We start from the raw sequence: 21414 nt of genomic DNA on the forward strand, positions 1-21414 counted from the left end.
TGTTGTCTTTACTTGTGAATTATTCTTTTAGTAGATTCTTCCGATTCTGACACAGAAAGAATGTTACATAAGTGTATCAAAATCTATATGGAGATATTTACTTACTTTTATTTTTGGTCTGCTAAGGTACATTGGTCCCTAGGATGGCTGTGACCCTGACTTTTGTCTTTAAGACAGTTTTTTGTACCATACTGCATCTATAGTATTATAAACACCTCATAAACTGTAAAGGATGCTTTAACACCTAAAAACTATCAATAGGCTCTCCCATTCCACTGCAGGAAGAGTCCATCGTTGTAATGTTAGGGATGTTGTATAACTTGGTTAGCATTACTACTAATCATTGAAAAACTTTCAACATGTATAACAGTGTTGTGTTTTATAAAATATTAAAATCATATGTACACAAAAATAAATGAAATAATTTCTATAAAAAAAATATCAGTTGGAATATTTCCATTAATATCAGATTAAATCAGGTTAACTGGGCCATCTAGACCCTTGTAATTCAAAGATTGGTTAGTTTGACAAAAACGGAAATACATGTTTTTATTCTTAAAAGAAAAAATTAATATGAAATTTGTCATTGAAATTGTATGTGTTTGAATTCTAATATATTAATTCAATACAAGAAAAATATATACAGAAAAAGAAATATCATTTTCAAAGAGATTTTATAAAATTTTGGATATTTTGTAAAGCTGACTGATATTCTAGCATCAAACAGTGAGTGATTTATATGTAGTCCATAGCTAAAGGGTAATACTACTGCACACCTCTGTCCTACTACAGGCGACGGTCGCACCTTAGTCTCACCTGGGGCAAATGTCATACCTGTAAGGAGATTTCAAGTCCTTTGCTGGAGTAGTGTCTGAGTGACTGAAGTTCTGAGGGCATACAAATCCATAACTCATAGAAAATCACACGGTGGAGAATTACATACCTAATATTATACCTACCTGTCATGAATTTCATTAGTCTCATAATATTATGATCATAATGAGTATTTGATCTTTTCATGTGCTGCAGTACTATTCTGGTATTGCTCAATCTTGTAATTGGTCTGATCTGTCCACCAGTCCATCCTTGTTAGGTCTGTGATCTGTTTTTTTAAAACCATCCACAATCAGTCCCCAATAGGTCTGCGGTCTGTCCTCCAGTCCATGCCTGATTTGTTTCTGATCATTCTGTGGTCTGTCCTACAGTAAGTCCTGATCAGTCTCTGATCTATCCTCAAGTCCATCTTCGATTTGTCTCTGATCAGTCTGCTATCTGTCTTCCAGTCCATCCCTGGTATCTGTCCTCTAGTCCATCCCTGGTATCTGTCCTCTAGTCCATCCCTGGTATCTGTCCTCTAGTCCACCCCTGCTATCTGTCCTCCAGTCCATCCCTGGTATCTGTCCTCTAGTCCACCCCTGGTATCTGTCCTCCAGTCCATCCCTGGTATCTGTCCTCTAGTCCACCCCTGGTATCTGTCCTCTAGTCCATCCCTGGTATCTGTCCTCTAGTCCACCCCTGGTATCTGTCCTGCAGTCCATCCCGGCTACCTGTCCTACAGTCCATCCCTGGTATCTGTCCTCTAGTCCATCCCTGGTATCTGTCCTCTAGTCCATCCCTGCTATCTGTCCTCTAGTCCATCCCTGGTATCTGTCCTCTTGTCCACCCCTGCTATCTGTCCTCTAGTCCACCCCTGGTATCTGTCCTCCAGTCTATCCCTGGTATCGGTCCTCCAGTCCATCCCGGATTGGTCTCTGATCTCTCCTCTAGTCCATCCCTGGTATCTGTCCTCTTGTCCACCCCTGCTATCTGTCCTCTAGTCCATCCCTGCTATCTGTCCTCCAGTCCATCCCTGGTATCTGTCCTACAGTCTATACTGGTTTTGTCTCAGATCGGTCTGCTACCTGTTCTCCAGTCCATCCTCGATCGATTTACGATCAGTCATCTATCTGTCTTCTCCTGATTCAGGTCTCCGGTTTGTAGACAGATGTCATTAACTTGTCAGGACCTAATCATTGTCATAGGCAATCTTTGTATTGATGTCCAGATTTTCTACAGCTCGGAGACCACTAACAAAAATACAAACCTATTCCTAGTGTTTTGGAATCCTCTTAGTTCATTATATATGAGTTACTGTATTCATCCAAATTCACATCTTGACCATTAAGCAATTTGAGAACATTCTTGATTGAATGTAAAAGATTTTAAAATTCCTGAAGCATTTCTTCAATAGATATATATTTTAAATAAATGAATTGAAATTGAAGCTGTCAGGAGTTACATATACTTCTGATGAAATATTGATACAATGATTAACTTTGGATGAGGTGAATACCAATATTTATTAACCGAAATATTGTAATATTAACCGACATGTACAACATTGATATATAATTTTATAATCTAGTGGATAAAATTGTCCAGGCAATATTCAATGAAGCAGTGAGTCAATGATTATAATTTAAGGAAAACAATGTACAATTTCATCATTTCTAAAGAATTTTATCCAAAATCTCAGGAAATATTCCTCGTGTTGCCTCCACAAAAGTGTCTTATGAAGAGTAGTGTTGTGTTTGAATCAAATTAATTATGACATGAGTTCTATATTTATCCATTATTAAATAACTCATCATTTTCAAAATGACAAATTATTAACTAGATATAATGTATATGTTTTCGATTATTTTAATTGTCCAAAATATTCAAAACTTGTATACAATGTTATACAATTAAAACTGTTGAATGTGAATGTGAAACCAGTATTGGTATATCTGAAAATTTCTTTGAATGTATAATATATACATTTAGCAATTATTTATAAAATTGTAAATCATTATAAAAATTGTTTTTTTTTTTAAATTCTTTAAAAAATGGAAGTTCAGTATGGTATGTCGGAGAGTACTGAGGCTGCTCTAATACTCAGGGTCTGATTGAACAGGTTTTGTTTTAGCCAGGAATTTACATGCTTATAGTACTCTAAAGAAAAAAATATTAAAAGCAAAGTAATGAACATTCTGGCCTGAAGGAGTATATGCTGAGGGATAGCCACATTGAATACTTCCCCCCTATATGTGAAGTTTAGGATGTGATTCAAACCAAATAGGAAGTTCATTATCTGACCATTAGTTCTGACGACCACTTTGTCCGGTTAGTGGTCATCTCCTGATAACTGGACACAATCTGTGATACATATCTCCGCTAAGTAAACACTTATTGCTGGTAACAGACCACTAAAATGAGTGGGGTGGGATTCTTGAACAGTGAACCGAAGCGATGACATTTCTTCAATTCAGGCCGTCCGTCCGTTGGTTATGCTTCTGTGTGTCAATTTCACCGCATTGAAATGTGACTCAATCAGGTGGAAGGCTGGTAGTGAATCTCACCTGAGCTTACCTGGAGACTCTACTGTTTTTAGACAGTTATAAATGTTTAAGAGGCCCCTCAAGGATTAGTTTTAAAAGACAATTTCTGAATTGATAATATTGTCATTATAATCCTTTATTATCATTATAACATTTTGTTTTGATATTTTTTATAATCATCAAGTAGCAGAAGCCCTATATTGGAATGAATTGATACAAAAGAGGAATTTCTGACGTACGTCCGATTATGTAACGGCGAGTCTGTGATTTTTGGCGATTGGATATTTCCCCTGAGAGAGCCCCACGCTTAGTGTGTCTATATGTGAAGTGTATACATGTACTACATAGAAGTAAGACTGTGATCATTTGGTCAGTGTAACACATATTTACTGTGCTACCTGTAATAAACAGACAGGTGTACATCCACACACCTCAAGGATATAGTAATGAGCATCTATTGTGTCGATTTCAAAGGATACAGTGACAATTGTTATAAATAATGCGGCTTTTCTAGCCATGGATGACTATTCATGATCAGTGTGTTTGAATGTAGTGTAAAAGCGTGGACGGCTCTTGATTGACTTCATATTGAAGAGATGGACGCTAATTTGATTTTCACCTTAAAGGATTTATAAATATGGCATCTGTAAATAAGTCATCTACATCTAATAGAACATTCACATCATCGATTTTCATCACAGTCGGTAAGTCGAAAATTCATCCTTAAAGTTACATAAATATTTGAAATTTTTGTTTTTGACCCCATAAGGACGGACACATGCATACATGTGGTACACATTCATTTGCTTATTTAGTTTGATTAAATGTCTAAAAACAATATTATTTTATGTCCGTGTTTTCACAGATCTGTTAGTTTTACATGTTTGTATAATAGATTTTATGTATAATCCCTCAAGTTTTCGGTGACTATAGTATCACACTGCGAGGTCACACCCCCTCATTCTCTCACAAGTACCCGCTGTATTTACAAAACATACCTAGGGCCGATAAAGTGGGCCGTATGCGGATACTAAAACACTTGATCAACTGCCATGTCTGCACCTTGTACAATACCTACAATACCTGGATCTATAGTGAAAGTTTTCATTTTATGGCATAGTTAATTTAAACCAAAAGAAAAATAATTGATTATTTTTAAATTATTGTTTCAAAATTTAACAAAAATTATGTTTTAAATCTAGAAACACTTTTTACATTAACCATCAAAATTGGAGTAATTTCAGTTTTGGTTTCATTCCAAGAAATTGAAAACTTATGTTTACAAAAATGACTTCAAGCTGACAAATCTTTTGACAGAATATGTAGACCATAGGAAAGTCTACAGGACAGCAATATATATGTAATATAGGTATGTCTATGTAAATAACAATATTGAAAAATCAATATTTAAGATATGTTGTGTGGACAATATTTACTGTTGATATTCAAATTTTATTTTGATGTAATATTAACATTTAAGATATAGAATTTAATTGAATGAAAATTTTATTAATTTTATTTATTACCAATGCCAATATTCATGAATGGTACATGTAGAATTTCAAGCATGTTATTTTTAACTTTCTTATTGCAAATTTAAAAAGGGAAATTAAATGGATTTTTTAATAAATTTTTATCAAAAGTATATATTGCGTCTATAAACATACTGGTATTGGTGGGAGACTTGTACTTCCCAATTTTTTTACTCTAAATTTGGATATGTTATCTGTTAACTTTCTTAATTGTTCATAATTTTAAAGTTCTAATTTTTCCATCTGAATGAAGGGCTAAAAAATATGAAGTATTATATCATTCTATCAAAATATGGCTGTAAATGTATTTCTAGGATTCTTGGAAATTTGAACACAAACAAGTTTGTATTTGTCTCCTGATGATAATTTTTGACCAAAGAGAAGTCGTAGATTAATATGTGACTCAAGAAAAGTCAGAATATTTTCAAACGAGGTCATCCTTTGTTGTGGGTGTCTGGCGGTTGTTATTTATAGCCTGGTTCTTATTGATCAATGTTTCAAGTCATTCAGCCATTGTGTCAGAAGAACAGATTTCGATACGGTTCGTCAATCGGAGGTATTTCTGACCGCGTTACCTGTGGAATTTTTAAAACAGACACATTACATCATTAGAAGACAACTATACATACATAATGTGTGGTTGTATAATTGTATTGATGTAAAAGCATTAGTTCATCACTTTGGCATTTCCGACAAATCGTATTACCACTAACCGGTGAATTTTAAAATTCATATAATGGTGCGTTTTAAGTGAGAAATATAGGCTTTTATTTGGCTTCAATAGATTCAAATACAATAAAAACATTTATATATGTAATACCCGAAGTTCAGAATGAATATGTCATTGTACATGCATTATCTGAGTCTTTCTCAGATGTATGGCTTTGGTGATTTCAAAATAAATAAAACTTTGATATATAATACGCCTCATTTATGAATAGTAAAACCCTGATATAATGTCCTTTATATACAGTATTTACCTTGATATAATACCCGGCCTGGTCATATAACCTCCATAAAGCCCTTTTTGCATTTTTCACTTTGTCAAATGATTCAATCTTTCTTGTCCTACAAATTTTAAGTCCATCATTATAAAGCCAAAGCCTTTTTTAATGACAACATTTAGCTGCCATATTTCAACTGTGGAAAAACGAAAGAAAAAAATTAATTGTTTATTTTACAGCAATTGCAAAACAAGTTATATATCAACTTAAATCTTAATCCCTATTGTTGGCCCGGATGGAAGTGCTTGAAGGGTCTTTCTGTAGGAGGAAGTTCGGGAGAAACCCACTATTGGGCAGGTGACCTCATACCTGTTCATGTCTTCTGATCGGGGAATCGAACCCCGGCTACCTACAGTTTATCTGAAAGACAACTGTGAAAAGACTTTAGAACAGACTTACATACATATGTTGTAATATATGACACAAACGGTAGTTTGTGGGGTTTTGACAATGATTTAACCTGTGTAATCTGTACAGTCCAAATAATAAATTATGGTCAGATTAGCCAGGTAAATTGTAATTGCATGCTGACGATTTAGTTTTTTGTTAGGGAAAAGTTTCTTGATTGCTCATTCGGTAGAGCGTCAGACTCGTAAGGCAGCTCAAGGTTCCCGATTTGATCTCGAACGGCAGTTTTGAAAATGATAATGACTTTTGTTACCAAATCATTGACATCATAAATCCGCCCTCTGCAGACTCACAAATGTTTATATCTTTTTTATCACCTTTGTATAGCTACTATAACGATTCCAATTTTAATGCCATTTTTTCGGTTGATATATCTAAAGATTTTAGTTAGTGACATTTGAATACATCTGCCACTGAACAATTAAGGCTTGACATTTCTGGTGCAAAACTGTTTTTCATGACAGAAGAGTTCAGCTATTTCAACTTTTATGTTAGGTCATTTGGTAGTAAAACACACATGAAAATGAAGTGTGTTTTTATACTGTATGTTTCAACCTGTACCTAAATCATTGCTCCAGGGGACAAGTTATTATCTGCCCAGGAGATCTTAAGTAATGACTGGTCCCTGGAAGCTATTGGTTTCCTGTCAAAGTGAGAAGGACTTTCATCACAGCCATGAGGTCATCAAGTGCATTTTATACCGCTTCTGTTAGTTGACTGGGATCTAAGTTAATCATAGAGATTTAATCTGATAGAACTAATCTTTATCACAGTCAACGATTGCAATTCTGTAAAATAATTAATTTTTGTGGGATTTTTATTTTCATTAATTCGAAGTGTACACAATTCATATAGTGTTCACAAATAAGTGAAATATTAGAAACGCTATATAAATATATAAATGTCATGCTTTTGGAATCTACAAAAAAATAATACAGAATGTACATGTACTATATACCACAACTGGTATATTTTTTGGAAAAACTAAGAATTTGAGAAATTTTTCATAAATTAGAAAGATTAAATATTGGTTGCTGGTACAGTTTGGCTATTCACTTGCAAATTTGGAATTTATTTAGAATACAGGTGTATTTACAATTGCAAATTCAATTTTCAATAAAAATTCTGACAACATCCTATACATTTTTTTATCAAGATATGTCTGAATTTTTTTTGACATGACTGTAGCCCTGCATCAGAGTTAGATTTGTATTAATTTTGTATATAATTGCTGTATTTTATCTGTTGTAGTAAATTTCACACACAAGATAACATGATTCTGGTGATTTTGATAAGATATCATATGTACACATCTATATCTACCTCCTGCAGTGAATTGAAGAGTTATCATATGTTTAAACAGAGGATCGTTATGTCAGTGATGTACCTATAAGGTGATCAAATTATGTATTATCAAGTTGATACAATTTACTCGACTACCAGGTAGACTGTACTTGAACTCTGCAGCATTATCAGAGTCCATCTGGGTATAAATCTGAGAGGAATACGAACTCTGCAACATTATCAGGGCCCCTCTGGGTATAAGTCTGAGGGGAATACGAACTCTGCAGTATTATCAGGGTCCCTCTGGGTATAAATCTGAGGGGAATACGAACTCTGCAACATTATCAGGGTCCCTCTGGGTATAAATCTGAGGGGATTACCCGGGTACGAACTCTGCAGTATTATCAGGGTCCCTCTGGGTATAAATCTGAGGGGAATACGAACTCTGCAGTATTATCAGGGTCCCTCTGGGTATAAATCTGAGGGGAATACGAACTCTGCAACATTATCAGGGCCCCTCTGGGTATAAATCTGAGGGGAATACGAACTCTGCAGTATTATCAGGGTCCCTCTGGGTATAAATCTGAGGGGATTACGAACTCTGCAACATTGCCAGAGCCCCTCTGAGTATAAATCTGAGGGGAATACGAACTCTGCAGCATTATCAGAGCCCCTCTGGGTATTATTGGAGGGAAATACATGTAAATTTCCACTGCACATTTGTTCTTGGTGATTATCGCCATGCCTGTGGCACTGCCGCATTACCTATTGCAAGTTTTGCGTGTGAATATATCTTTTTGGAAACAGAATGCCTAGATTTGGACATCATACCCTGGAGTAATAGTCCTCTATCCTGTTTTGATCAATACTTTGTGTCATGTTTTCAATGACATCTCATACACCTTTTCACCTAAATTCACTCATTTTCAAAAATAATAAAGCTGGCATCGCACCATACTTTCTAGTTCTGGCTCTTCTTCTTACTTTGTGGCATGCTGTTTCATGACATATATTTCCTCCAATTTTTCAACTTAAATTTAATATATTCATTCATCTTGGACAATAGATGAAATTGGCAGTAACCACATATCATTTTCTAAGACCTGATCAGCTTCACATTCTACCGAATTGATCAGAAATGTTTTTCATTGTCCTCAGAAATTTCTTATAAACAAATTGATTTTAAATTATCTGTACAATATTCAAATTTTGTTTTGAATGCGTCTTTGGATGACCGAAATTTATAATATTCTAAGATCAGATTTGATGCCAAGCTACATATATACAGAGTTGTGGCCCTTGATTGACCGTGTGTTGCTACTACAGTGTCTCAGCCATACAGTATATACTATATGCCACCTATACCATCAATTATAAAATTTTGCTTATGAATATTCACTATCCACTTTATGCAGAATAACGACTGTTTGTTCATACTATGATACCAAATTTAGTTGGAGATAGGAGATTTTTAATGTGTTCAGCTTGCATATTTGCTCTGCCAGTTACTAAATATTTCCACCATAAATTGTTTGTATATAACATGTGCATGGTTCAAAAGTTTAATTGGACATTGAACTCTGGGATTATAGATGGCAGGGCTTGACCAGTTCAGAAAGATAAACTGTACTTTAAGATTTTGAAAGTCTACATAGAGGATTAAAAGTAAATCCTCTGAAGTCAGTTATGTGCTGGTCCCAACAGATTTCCAGAGATGTATATAGCTTATAGGAAAAACACAATTAGTCTAAATGTATAAAGCTTTAATATCTATCTGAAATACTTAAGTGTATTTAATGATTAACATAATTATGCAGATTTCACATCCATTCACAGGTATAGAACGGCTAAGTTCTAATTTTTTCATAAATATAAAAAAAATCCCAAAATGTTCAGACACTGACAGTAATCTTTATTTGTCAAAAAAAAAAAAAAAAAGTTGTTTTATGCAGGGAATCAATCATTAAAAAGTGATATTGTAGAACTCTTTTATAAAGAAGTCGTATAAATGAATCTTAGCATATAGCTTTAAGTCTAAGAAAAGGACACAAGATATTATGTTTATATATTAGGACATAATGAATGTGTTCTACTGGTTGATTGCTTGTAGAATCGTTAATGTTGTCTAACGAGACGGTATCGACTTCTGTTTAGGGTAATACCTGGGCTGGAATCATGAGAGTGTTCACCCCATGTGACCTTAGATCGAGGTCACCCCACATGTTTACATTACACTTAATCTACACACAATTTAAATCTCCCCTCATGATTGTCCCATCAAGGTAGACATTTGGTCATTTAGGGATAAACCTCGGTGACACTTTGTATAGATGTGATACTATCTCGCCGATCAGACGAGGGATTACGACAGGATTAGGGGATTATCTCCCCTGTTTGGACACAATCACAGGTTCGACCCATGTGAGATAAATTTGGTCACAAGCAGGAAGAATGGTATAATTTGGGGAGGAGAACAGAGAGGGAGGGAGACATGGGGGGGGGGGGGGGTATACAGGGTTGGGGTGGGGGGGTGGGGTATACAGGGTGGGGGGTGGGGGGTGGGGGGCTCAATTTGTATTATCTACTACTATGTTCTACTTTTTTTTATATTTATAGAAATGAAAAATCGTACATTGCTGATATGTTAAATGAATCAGTCTGTATTATACAGATAGCATACCTTTTATATTTGGCAATGAGCCCCTCCTCTTTTACATTGGCTGAAAACATTGATGGAATTTGTTTTGGAACAAGGTGCTTGGTAATATGTTCTCCTCCCTATAAATCCATATATGTTCTCCACGGGGTGGTGGGCTTATCCTCGGTCGATTACGGTATTACTTTGTTATGTATAGATATATAATGTGATGGAGAGTACTGATTTTATATTCAGTTTTCCTAGTAAAGATCTGAATCTGTTCACTGATAAAGAGGCTGAGTGTTAATCTCTATCCAGTATGTGTATTAAATCATATCAAATAAAGAGTACATATTTTTTCATGTTACGGAAATATATGTTTATTTTAGTTTTGTATAGAACTAATTCCTAGATTATGTAGAAGTTATGTTTTCAGGTGACTTACGGAGACAATTGTGGGAATGTCATGTCAGTTGAACAGTTTAAATGTTGATATTCTTAACTGATTAGAATATATAGCAGTCACCTGCCTCCGTGATTCAATTTAAAACTTCATGTATCTTTGTTATCATTTTCATGCTTATAATCTTCATAAAAATCAGAAAAACTGAGTCATTCTTCTTAGGAAAAATATAACATTTCCACTCCCTGGGATCCGTTACTACAATATTTATCAGTAATTTTCATTTTGATATTGGAATTTTAGTTTAAAGTATACACTGGACATAGAAAACAAAAAACTTTAAGCTCGGCCATTTTAAATTTCTGTATGATATATGTTTCTTTAAATTGTACATAATTTTTAGTACATTATGTGGAATTATGACATTTCAGTGCCCATTCTGTGATAATTGACATCTACAACTTGATATCTTATGTTAGATGTCCCTTGGTGTGAATTCTAACTTAGGTTCTTGCACACCAAATTTCCATCATAATCAGTGTTCATTTCCAAATTGGTTCTTAGAGAAATTAAGTGAATGTTTTCTCAATTTGTATGCCCCTGTGATGAAATGGGGGCATGTAATGTCACCATAAACCTTCGTAATTTCCTCTTCTCTTCTGTCTAGTATTCTGGACACCAAACAAATAAGACAATACTCCATTGTTTTATTTGATGGAGATGATAATCTGGGCAATCCCTTTCCCTTTGTTTACATGAGAGTTATTTACTGAAAATAGAAAATATTGAATTCATTCACCATAAACATTTGTAATATATACCTGGTAAATGTAAAACTCTTAAAATTTACATTGATGAAATGAAAATCATTTGAAAATATCTAATATCCTAAAAAGACGTATTAGTGCTAAAGCAGTTTTGTAGAAATAATGTTGAACCTAAAAATATTATTGAGTACATGTAGACAGAGGAAGAGCTTACCATCGGAGGCTGTAGCATGTAACATGGACTTTGTGTAGTACATATCCCATGTTGTGGCTCTAAGAAAATTCTTTGTGGAGGCAAGCTCCCACACTGTGACAATTTCTGTCAAACTGGAGTTTTATAATTTTGAACCTTTCATTTTAAAATTTCTACCTGCAGGGTAGACTTCTGATTTGTCTGTATAAGGGCGTCGTACTCTGTAATCTTCTTACCCACCAAACTAAACTCTGACAGGATATGCTTTCAAAATGTGTGTCGATGCGGATTTGTCATTCTCGGTGGACAAAACGATATTGTTGTAATGTGTCAAATGATTATTGATGGGTAACTTAACCTCAAAATTGAAATTTGTATTTGTTCATACAAACGGTGTGAAAACTAATGATAAATGATATATCTAAATTAATTAAAATCTAGAATTTTTTATTCGTGTCAGACTGCTCAAACCGGATAGTCAGTACCGGGCTCCAACATTTAAATCATAAATCATTATCAATATATGTAAATAAGTTAAATGCTAAAGTTATGGCATGCTTTTGTTAGGGTGTTGATGGAATTTAGATTTACGGAAGTTTCAAGGATGAGTGAAACAAATTAATAGTACTACTGTTCTGCCCGGCATGTTAAAAAAGTCAGTATTTCTTTGTGCTTCTGCCCTTGAAGATACCTTGAGCTGTAGCTGTCATACAACTGGGATATTCTTATATCAGTTTGCATTCTCAGAACAGAATACTCATGTAAATTTTTAACTCCAGGGATTGGCTAATGTCCATCAGGAATTTGTAACAGATTATCTGTATGATGATACTGACTTTAAAAGTATTTGGTCCACCATGGTGACATTTTAAAATCAGACAATAGCGCTTCATGTATAGATAGGTGTAGTCCTGTTGGTATCCAATAGTAATTTGTTATCAGATTGAGGTTTGAATTACCTAGCAACCAAATGATTCATGTATATGTGTGTCTTTTTAGTTTAGCATAATCTTAAAATATACAATATATGTCAGGTTATGATTGAATGAACGCATCCAGTTATATGTTTGCCTAAAACTTGTTTTATAACTTATAATACCTGTAAATTTATAATTTGATTACCTTCATAATTCAATACTAATTAAACCTATAATTTTAAACTGTTAAGCTTTGATAGCTAGGTGCTTGACCTAGATATCGTCTCCAGTGTATTGTTACCTGTATAAGAATCCAGGTTAAAGGTATGTTAATTAAATTTGGAGATAATATTAGGAGGTTTGAATTCTTTTACATGTAACAAGGTAGATAAATTGAGGAGGCTACACACTCCTAAATTGTAGTTATCATGGGAAAATTACAGGTGCCTGATTCTGGTAACAAGGGGAGATAATTTTTATATTGTTACTGAATCTCTTTACAGGGGAAATAACTGTCCATTTACAGGGAAGATAACTACATATCATACTCTTCAAGGGGAGATAATTTAAGGGAAATAATTCCGTAAACAAGATGTTGTGTTGTTACAAAGGAAGATAATTTAAAGAGTCAAAACTCTAGGCTAAATCAATATCATGTTTTGATAGATATTTTAGAAACAAGTCAACTAAATTGACATGCTGCTAGGAAAACGTGGAGCTTAATTTTCATGCTTCTGGGTCTATACATAGTGAGGGAAATTTAACACTAAAATTCTAGACTACAGAAAGGGATGCTATGCTTTTGGAGAGGGGTTTCCATACAGCTCTTAACAACTTTATGTACTAACTACAATATGCAGAAAGTCATTTACCGGTAAACCATACTGGTATAGACATGATCACCCTTTTTTATACAAAACTGTTTAAATTTCTGAGATTAAATCTTGATAGACATCTGTCTTTAAGGTCTTCTAAACTGAAAATGCAGAGACATTAATTTGCCATTTAAAAATTCATTTGAGTTTAAATAACCATCAATTTGGTAAAGGTAATATTTATATGTTATAAAGGTAGTATTTATATGTTATTGGGACATAGAGGCAACCATAAAAAGTCATATGCTCAAAATTAGGATCAATATTCCACATGAGCAATTAACCTTAAATCAATTCAATGCATTTAATGTATTCTTGAACATATTATATATCTGTCATAACTAATATGATTGCCTCGAAAATTTAACAAGCCTTATTGTTCACACTGTTTGAATTACTTCTTTGCCCCATATAACCATTACAAGTAATTCGTATCCTCCATACATTTATGTGTTATCTGGATTATACTGTTTATATTACTTCTTTAACCCATGTCATAACTAATAGGTATATATTATATTTAATGACAATTACCCAATTTGTGAAGTTAAGGAGTATATCTGTTAACCCCCATATATAGAGCTACACCCCTCCTACCAAACACTACTCCCCCTCCACCCCCCTCCTAAATAAACATCACATAACTTTTATTTGTCAGTGAGTGTATGAAATCCTTTTAATATTGACACAGCCTTCATCTGCCCTCAACAGTTGTATTTAAAACTAGACAAAACATACAACACTGTTGAGCAGGTTCATATTAGATACGCATTCAGCCATTCCCAATGTGAATTGGTAGGCTTCATTTAATTTGGTATATATATATATAACTAGAGGGTGAAAATAAGCGAAAGGTATTTAAATAAAAAAAATCTCTCAAAATACACACTCGTTGTGTAAGCGTGGAAGTGTATATACCTTAGAGGGGGGAAGATCTAGGTTAATCTACGAGTAATTGGCTGTCTGTCGCATAATGGACAAAAAATTTGGCCATAAGAACTTGACAAGTGAGATATATATGAAGTATATGTAGATCGGTTTTAAACATTTACCAGCTGGACGATATACCTGGAATTTCTGCTACAGAGGTTATGGACATTTAACAATGGAACGTACAGGTGAATATCTTCCCTATAGATATCAGGCTTTCATTTTATAGTGTATAATTAATATGTCAGAAATATGAATTTCTAGAAGTGTTTATTAATATTATAATAGGGGTAAACAAAAGCAGATGGTTGAATACAGTTTGTATACATATATATACTTGGGTTTATTTTGACTGTGTATATATGCATTGTTGATACTTTACTTTCAAAAATAAGAGTTTTCAAGATATTTTAGGTTAGTAAAGCAAACTGTCACAAAAGTGTTTTTGATATCTAAGTACAAAAAAGAAATACTTATTCATTTGCCATATGAGATGAGATTTCTGATTGAGGAAATTGTGATAGAAATTAATCTTTATATTACATTCAGAGAAATTTCTAGACTTTGTATCAACACTTGAAAACATGATAATATGACTTTTGTGTTCTGTATGGTCAAAGTGCCAGACAATTTAAATTTAAGGTCAAAAGACCTGAGTGTAAAATGATCTTGTTGTGTTGATCTGACACTCTTCAAGATAAATCAAGCATATTGGTGACCAAGGGTGTGTTTTGAAGTGTTTTAAGGATTCAGATTTCATAAGTTGTTCCTGATATCTGATGTAGACATACATCTTGCAGATCAATTTACGGAAGAGTAAGGAAATGAAATGTCAAATATTGATCCCAGAGATATATATACCTCTTAAATTGGCAGAAGGTGAAATAGAAAACTGGGAACGTCATATGTTCTGGAATTACGTGCAGATTTGTCACGTACATCTTGTTCATGCACATGAGAGGTTTCATTGGAATTGAAAATTAGGGTTTAACCTTTAAAATCATTTTAAAAAATGTATATTTTAGTAATCTTTGATTTATTATCCATATTTGTAGGTCATAAAATGTGAAAGATTAATTTTCTCCAATATTCTGTACATCGGATAAGATGACAATTTACCACATCTGTGGAAGTTGTACGATGGAAATACAGGGTGTCTGAAGCAGGATAAATTCCAGGACATACGTATGTGATGCTTTCAAGACTTTGAGATTTGTTTTTTCATGGACAATTGAGAACAAACCATTAGGTTGAAAAAATTAAAAGGATTTTTTTTTTGCCATGAACTTAAATGACTATTTCTAATGTGCCTGGCACAGTGACTGATATATCATGGTACATCATTTGTACATGTATCAGTTTTTTTTATGATGATGATTTAGAATTAAGTGGCTGCTTCCATTTAAAACAGCATTGTGATTCACTTTTTAGCATTAATTATAGCATATGAGGAAATAAATGCATTGACCCAAATACGATGAGGTCAAACAAAATAGAAATATTAAAGAAAAAAAAATGTCCTAAAATTCATAAAATTCTAGAAATCAACATCAGATAAAACAGAGTATTATGATGCTCTCTCTTTAATGAGATATCTCTGTACATCTCCTACTGAGTGATTTGATCAAAATTTTCTGTACATCTATACATGTATATACATGGGTGTGTCCATCACATGGAAAAATGAGTTTTAAAATGTCTGATGGTTGAAAGGAGAATTTCTTTCAAGTTGTTGATTAAAAAAACATCTTTGAACAGCAGCCATCAAAAACCAATCTGTACTTTAAAAGACATTTTAATATTCCTTGATCCTTGTGTGTGTGAAGTTAATTTGGAGTTTAAGGTAAAGAAGATTAAGATATTGTTTGGGGTGTAGGGGGGTTGGGTGGGGGGAGGGTTCTAATAAAATAGGGCGGAAAGTGTGGATTTTGACATTTTGTTCTTTAAACAAATTCATCCAGCGACTGTAACATTTAACAGCCCTGTTGGCTTTAAATAGACTGTGCTCCTCTTTGATTTTGCCCAGTCCATTTCCATCTAGAGGGATGACAAGTCGGGGGATTTTAAAAGGCAGATTATATAGATTGGTGAACAGATCATGCATTTAACATCCTATTCATGTACATTTTTGTAGCCACAAATACAGTGAAATATTTTCGCATACCACAAACACAAATTTATTGATTTTCAATAAAAAAAATAGTTTGCCAAAACAATTCAATTCACCACTAACAAAACAATTTTGTATGAATTTTTCATGTAGATATGTTTTAGGACAACCATTTGAATTCCAGGACCAGTATTTTTTTCAGTTTCATTGTTCGTCAGCAAACTGATTCTTTTTTACCATATTGCACCTCATGTATATTTCATTTGTCTATCCATCAATTGTTGTGATAAAATTGTAATTCAGCATGCTAGCTCAGTCCAGGCATGTCTAGTTTAAATTTAGTATAGAATTAATAAAAACATCAACACCTCTGATGTCTCTACCTGTCGTTACATTTTATCTGTTTCCTAACCGGTCAATATTTTTGTCGTTACAGGTGGAAGTCTGGCTCGCAGTGTAACTGATGACCAGAGTAATACTGGTGAGTTTATTCTTGCAACATCGCAAAGCAATATTAAAAATATTGATATATATTTCATCTCATAGATGAAAGTTGTGGATTTCCATTATTGGAAGAGGAAAAAAAAAATTTGATTTAACAAAAATTCAAATGGTGTAGCTATGTCATTAACGTGAGCTTGTAATTTCCTGTTGTTTAGTAGCTGAGTTTCAGAATTTTTATGGTAGGGGTGTATATTTCAAGGTAGTTGGCCATGTGTATTGTAAATAAGAGCTACGGAGGGGTATGCTGATATGTGATCATGCAGGCACACTTTAGAGTTCATAAGAGCTAGTTTCCTGCTGGACTTGTACTATATATAACCTTTCAATGTTTACAGTAATATTTTTACAGAACCTGATACTGGGAGGTTAAAAATAATGATTTAAAAGGTCCAACTTCTGTACATACAATGCAAAAGGTTACTGTGGGTAATCAAAGTGTAGGATCTGAAGTTCTGTTTTGAAGTAGGTTTAAAGCTGAAATTAAACAAGATATCGCATCCTGTAATATACAGTAAACCTGACTTTACTGACACCTGACTTTAATGACATCTTGTAATATACAGTAAAACCTGACTTTACGGACACCTGACTTTAAGGACATCCTGTAATATACAGTAAAACCTGACTTTACTGACACCTGACTTTAAGGACATCCTGTAATATACAGTTGTGTTATCCTGATAAAATATCCAGCATTTTCTAACTGGCTTAAGTCAGGTTAGGAGCATTTCTCATTATAATCTCCAAGGTGTTTAAGATGTGCCAATAAATCTTGAACTCACTGATTTACTGTTGGCCAAATTTAAACATCTGTCTCAAAATACCATATCTAGCTTAGTAAGTACCTTAGATTTTTTTTAAATATAAGAAAATTAAAAAAAGGTGTCCAAACTTTTTGCAATTTTCAGTAAAAGAAATAAAGTCATCATTAACAATTAAAAAGCTGATGACCTCATGCAGATGTGATAATTTCTGACCAGAAAACAAACAGTGTGTGATTTTAAAAGGTGATGTGCTGAAATAAGGGTAAATTCAGTAACATGAAATGTTTTTGATAGAAAGAAGATTGAAATTTATCTTATTGTTAACTTTTATTTATAACAGCTGTGTTATTATATACATATTTTCAATCAATATTTTTGTGTTTTTGTTTCAGACCTTCAAGTCGATCCAGTTTCCAAGTAAGTGTCAATTTAATCATTTTATATGGATCAATAAACCACTACCTTATCTTAAATGCCTCATATATATATCCCCCAGTAGATTTCTCTGAAGAGAACTTCGGACTGTAAAGGAAAAAAGTAAACAATATTTTTCTCTTTAATTCCAATTGTCCAATTGAAAGTGAAAAAATCATGAATTCTTACCCAACTTTCATTGTATCAGAAAATTTTGTTATCTTAAGGTTAATAAAAAATCCTGCTGCTATATTTTACAGCCACAGTTTGTTGAGAATTTGATAGAGGATTTAAAACTTGAAGAAGAAATCCATACCCATAAATTGAGGTTCAAACATTTAACCCCTATTTTAAAACTTCTCTGTCAGTTTTCCCTGTCTGATCAAACAAGTACATGCATACATGTATAATATCTTGATATAGATAATTCAAATATTTAAGCTCTTTATTCGTGAAAAAAAATTAAACGATTACTTCCGTCTTATTTTCCAAGAACTATCCAATTACGTTGAATTACAATATGAATTGTATAATACTTATTATGACATTTGGAGAGGATTTCAAGGATATACGTTGTTTTTTTGTTTTTTTGGTTTTTTTTTTAAGTTGTTTTTTTAAGTAAAACTTATTTAACATGCATATGTATATACTTACGTATATATGGTTTGAATTCTACTTTATTCATTGTCGGAATGTAAAACTGCTGGTGTTTATTTCTGGTATTTATCAGTCTTTTTTTCTCTCACGTCCTCATCAACTTCTATATTATATTATATTCTAGATTTATGATAAATTATCCATATGCCTAAATTAAGCTGTCGCCACATTTATTCCATAGAAACTCTTACAAATAGTTTGTGATTGTCCTGTGTGAGCCAATCTCACATTAAGTCTGAGATTATTTGTCAGAACCCTGAGTTTACTGCAGGATAGATATGGTAGTTTTAGGAAGATTTTGGGACTTGTTTAAATATGGTAGTTTTATTACCGAGATACAGGAAGTTTAATTGCTCCACGACATTTGACATCACAGTAAGCTATAGGTACATGTAGCTAGAAGTTACCAAGTCTGCTGATGTTTTAATGAAATATTTGTGTAAAAAAAAAAATGGAAAACCCATGTTTCACAATCATACAAGTATATACGTGCATAAATATTAGGAACTGTCCCAAGGCCTACCTCAGGTTTTAAAAGGAAGGGTAATATTTTAAAACGCATAATGAATGACAGGAGCCTAACCACCAGGATCTGAACAAAAGATCAATGGTGTAGGTGTTTGAGTCAGCATTTTGACAAGTGTAAACTTACTAGTTTTAAGATGAACAAAAGAATTTTTACACCACAAATATTTCAACAAAAAATCTGGTAAAATTATCTGAATGGTTTTTGAAATATTTAAGATATCAACATTAAAATTATTCAGATTAAAAGCTGTCTGCTGATGATTTAAATAAATGTTCTTTTCTTTGTGAGATGTTGGTTTATTGTCTGATCTTGTCTACTGTTTGGTGTTTGGTATAACAGAAATACCTCCATGTCTACCGTTTGGTAGTGGTATGATAGAAATACCTTACTGTCTACCGTTTGGTAGTGGTATGATAGAAATACCTCCCTGTCTACCGTTTGGTAGTGGTATGACAGAAATACCTCCTGTCTACCGTTTGGTAGTGGTATGACAGAAATACCTCCTGTCTACCGTTTGGTAGTGGTATGATAGAAATACCTCCTGTCTACCGTTTGGTAGTGGTATGATAGAAATACCTTACTGTCTACCGTTTGGTAGTGGTATGATAGAAATACCTCCCTGTCTACCGTTTGGTAGTGGTATGATAGAAATACCTCCCTGTCTACCGTTTGGTAGTGGTATGACAGAAATACCTCCTGTCTACCGTTTGGTAGTGGTATGATAGAAATACCTCCCTGTCTACCGTTTGGTAGTGGTATGATAGAAATACCTCCCTGTCTACCGTTTGGTAGTGGTATGACAGAAATACCTCCTGTCTACCGTTTGGTAGTGGTATGATAGAAATACCTCCCTGTCTACTGTTTGGTAGTGGTATGATAGAAATACCTCATGTCTACCGTTTGGTAGTGGTATGACAGAAATACCTCCCTGTCTACCGTTTGGTAGTGGTATGACAGAAATACCTCCCTGTCTACCGTTTGGTAGTGGTATGATAGAAATACCTCCTGTCTACTGTTTGGTCGTGGTATGATAGAAATACCTCATGTCTACCGTTTGGTAGTGGTATGATAGAAATACCTCCCTGTCTACTGTTTGGTAGTGGTATGATAGAAATACCTCCCTGTCTACTGTTTGGTAGTGGTATGACAGAAATACCTCCCTGTCTACCGTTTGGTAGTGGTATGACAGAAATACCTCCTGTCTACCGTTTGGTAGTGGTATGATAGAAATACCTCCCTGTCTACCGTTTGGTAGTGGTATGATAGAAATACCTCCCTGTCTACCATTTGGTAGTGGTATGATAGAAATACCTCATGTCTACTGTTTGGTAGTGGTATGACAGAAATACCTCCTGTCTACTGTTTGGTAGTGGTATGACAATAATATCTCCTGTCTACCGTTTGGTAGTGGTATGACAGAAATACCTCCTGTCTACCGTTTGTTAGTGGTATGATAGAAATACCTCCCTGTCTACTGTTTGGTAATGAAATACCAGAAATATCCCTGCGCCTGTTCGCACTGGCTCACTGTTTTGTTACAAGTGTACAGGATGTGGCAGTGCAGTTGTGTAGATGTACTGCCCTGTTTTATGAGAACTTGTTTGATGTGGTTTTGTCTCTATAATATAGACTATATACAGTTTCTGTTGACCCTCTTCACTCCACATTAGGTAATAATACACACTTGTTTAAAGCACAATAACATGTTAACTTCTTGATGAACCACTCTGTAGGAGCTTATTGTTCATTTCCTGTTATCCAAATGTAAAGAGAAAAAGCATGTATAAATCTAATAAATGGAAACACATTTTTCTGGAAAACTGAAAATTATTTTAATGCCACTTTAAAGCAGTCTTACAAATTCAATTTATTTCAAAGAAATTTGTTTTTCTGATATTTGAAATATATCAAGAACTGAAATTTATAAGGTATGAAAATAATAAAAGAAAAATTGTCAAATATAATACTTAATTACCTTGCCTTACCTTATAACCACAGACATCATGACTTATATCAAAGGTCAATTTAAACGGCTAGTACAAAACTTGAAGAATACATATGTTTAAGATGTTGATAAATATTGAAGCATAAATATATTTATCACATATTTGTTTTAAAATTTCCCT

At 33.7% G+C, this 21414-nt stretch overlaps 1 protein-coding gene across 7 annotated transcripts in view; it reads left to right on the forward strand.

Moving 5' to 3' along the window:
• The window catches only part of LOC117317873 (myosin light chain kinase, smooth muscle-like), a 132184-nt gene that overhangs the window by 78178 nt on the left and 32592 nt on the right, over positions 1 to 21414 (forward strand). For 6 of the 7 annotated variants that reach the window (XM_033872834.1, XM_033872838.1, XM_033872839.1 and 3 more), the window contains 2 exons: positions 16857 to 16901; positions 18081 to 18105. In XM_033872834.1, the coding sequence (XP_033728725.1) occupies positions 16857 to 16901; positions 18081 to 18105 (70 nt within the window). Of the gene's footprint in view, positions 1 to 3981; positions 4064 to 16856; positions 16902 to 18080; positions 18106 to 21414 lie in introns of those variants that run through there. The other variant, XM_033872841.1, reaches the window with a different exon arrangement.

Source organism: Pecten maximus, chromosome 19, assembly GCF_902652985.1.
Source record: "Pecten maximus chromosome 19, xPecMax1.1, whole genome shotgun sequence".
Classification (NCBI taxonomy): domain Eukaryota; kingdom Metazoa; phylum Mollusca; class Bivalvia; order Pectinida; family Pectinidae; genus Pecten; species Pecten maximus.